Source organism: Cyprinodon variegatus, unplaced genomic scaffold (assembly GCF_000732505.1).
Source record: "Cyprinodon variegatus isolate N-32 unplaced genomic scaffold, C_variegatus-1.0 Scaffold1058, whole genome shotgun sequence".
NCBI lineage: Eukaryota > Metazoa > Chordata > Actinopteri > Cyprinodontiformes > Cyprinodontidae > Cyprinodon > Cyprinodon variegatus.
This window is the reverse complement of record NW_015151511.1, coordinates 101,083-102,335: the sequence shown is the minus strand read 5'-3', so window position 1 is coordinate 102,335 and position 1,253 is coordinate 101,083. Positions and strand designations below refer to the sequence as shown.

The 1,253-nt window shown below is 36.8% G+C and overlaps 1 protein-coding gene across 1 annotated transcript in view; it reads left to right on the top strand.

The window, feature by feature from the left end:
- The window catches only part of LOC107101142 (protein NLRC3-like), a 14,231-nt gene that overhangs the window by 9,650 nt on the left and 3,328 nt on the right, over window positions 1-1,253 (top strand). The window contains exons 3-4 of the mRNA XM_015399931.1: window positions 874-1,047; window positions 1,163-1,209. Of these exons, the coding sequence (XP_015255417.1) occupies window positions 874-1,047; window positions 1,163-1,209 (221 nt within the window). The remainder of the gene's footprint in view (window positions 1-873; window positions 1,048-1,162; window positions 1,210-1,253) is intronic.

Genomic DNA, 1,253 nt, shown 5'->3' with positions numbered 1-1,253 from the left:
TATTCTATGCGAGAAATTGCGAAGAAATTGAAGATTTCCTACAACGATGTGTACTACTCCCTTCAGAGGACAGCACAAACAGGCTACTGCGGGTACTATTTAATGAAGATGCCAGTTGGGGACCTGTGAGGCGTCTGTTTCTCAATCTAGAGACTCTAATGTACTTATCTTCTTGCTCAGTTGTGCAACGCGGCCTCCCACTTCTTTTTCTATTGTGGTAAGAGTAGAAAAATACCACTTACTGAGGGCTTCAGAAAGACCTGGAATTAGCAGGTTGAACTGTTTCAAAGAAAACAATCAGTAATGCACTCAACCGCCATGGCCTTTATGCACGCTCACTAAGGGTGGGTGTTTTCATGGTTGTTGCGATACCATGCATTTCACGATACTTGGGTTGCTAACCGACCAATGAGCAGAAGGTGACCCCCTGAGACACACCCCTCCTTATTTGCATAACAAGGCAGAAATGCAGACATAAATGTAAAAACGACAGGCATAAATAAATAGGATGGAAGAAATAAATACGGTAAAAAAAACACAAAGGCAAAATAAAACAGAAAAAACATGCACATAAATAAATACTTAAAGTTGAATATTATAACAGACAATAAATAAGGTAATTATTACAAAGGCAAATCAAGAAGCTAATTAAAAAAATATGAAAATTTATGGCTCACTGTATGATTTAATTTCTACCTACATTTGTTTATTTATTGTATTTTGGGAGGCAATTAATTGTATACTTATTTATTTATATTTGTATTTATTTCTAAATATGGTAGAGCTGGTTATTAATGTTAACCTGAGAATAACTGGATTTTATAGTTTAGAATTAATGCCTATTTTTCTTTTTTTCATTCTGTAATCCCACAGGATGTCTCGCTGTTTGATCGCAGAGGCTGGTTGTAATTTTCTGGCTTTGGCTCTAAAATCCAACCCATGCCATCTGAAAGAACTTGACCTGAGCTACAACAACCCAGGAGAGTCAGGAAAAAAGGAGTTAACAGCTGGACTGGAGGATCCCCTCTGGACTCTAGAGACGCTTAGGTACGGACAAACATTTAAAATTATATATAAAAGGGCAGAACAATAAGCAAGGTGTGTTTTGATCAGCCAGGAGCTTTAGACGCATCCACTGAAATAATGTGGATTTTTTTTTTAGGTTGGACAACTGTGGAGAGCATAAGCTGCAATCTGGAGTCAGGAAATGTAAGTTAGTTACCTTTTATTTATATAATCACTTTATCTTATCA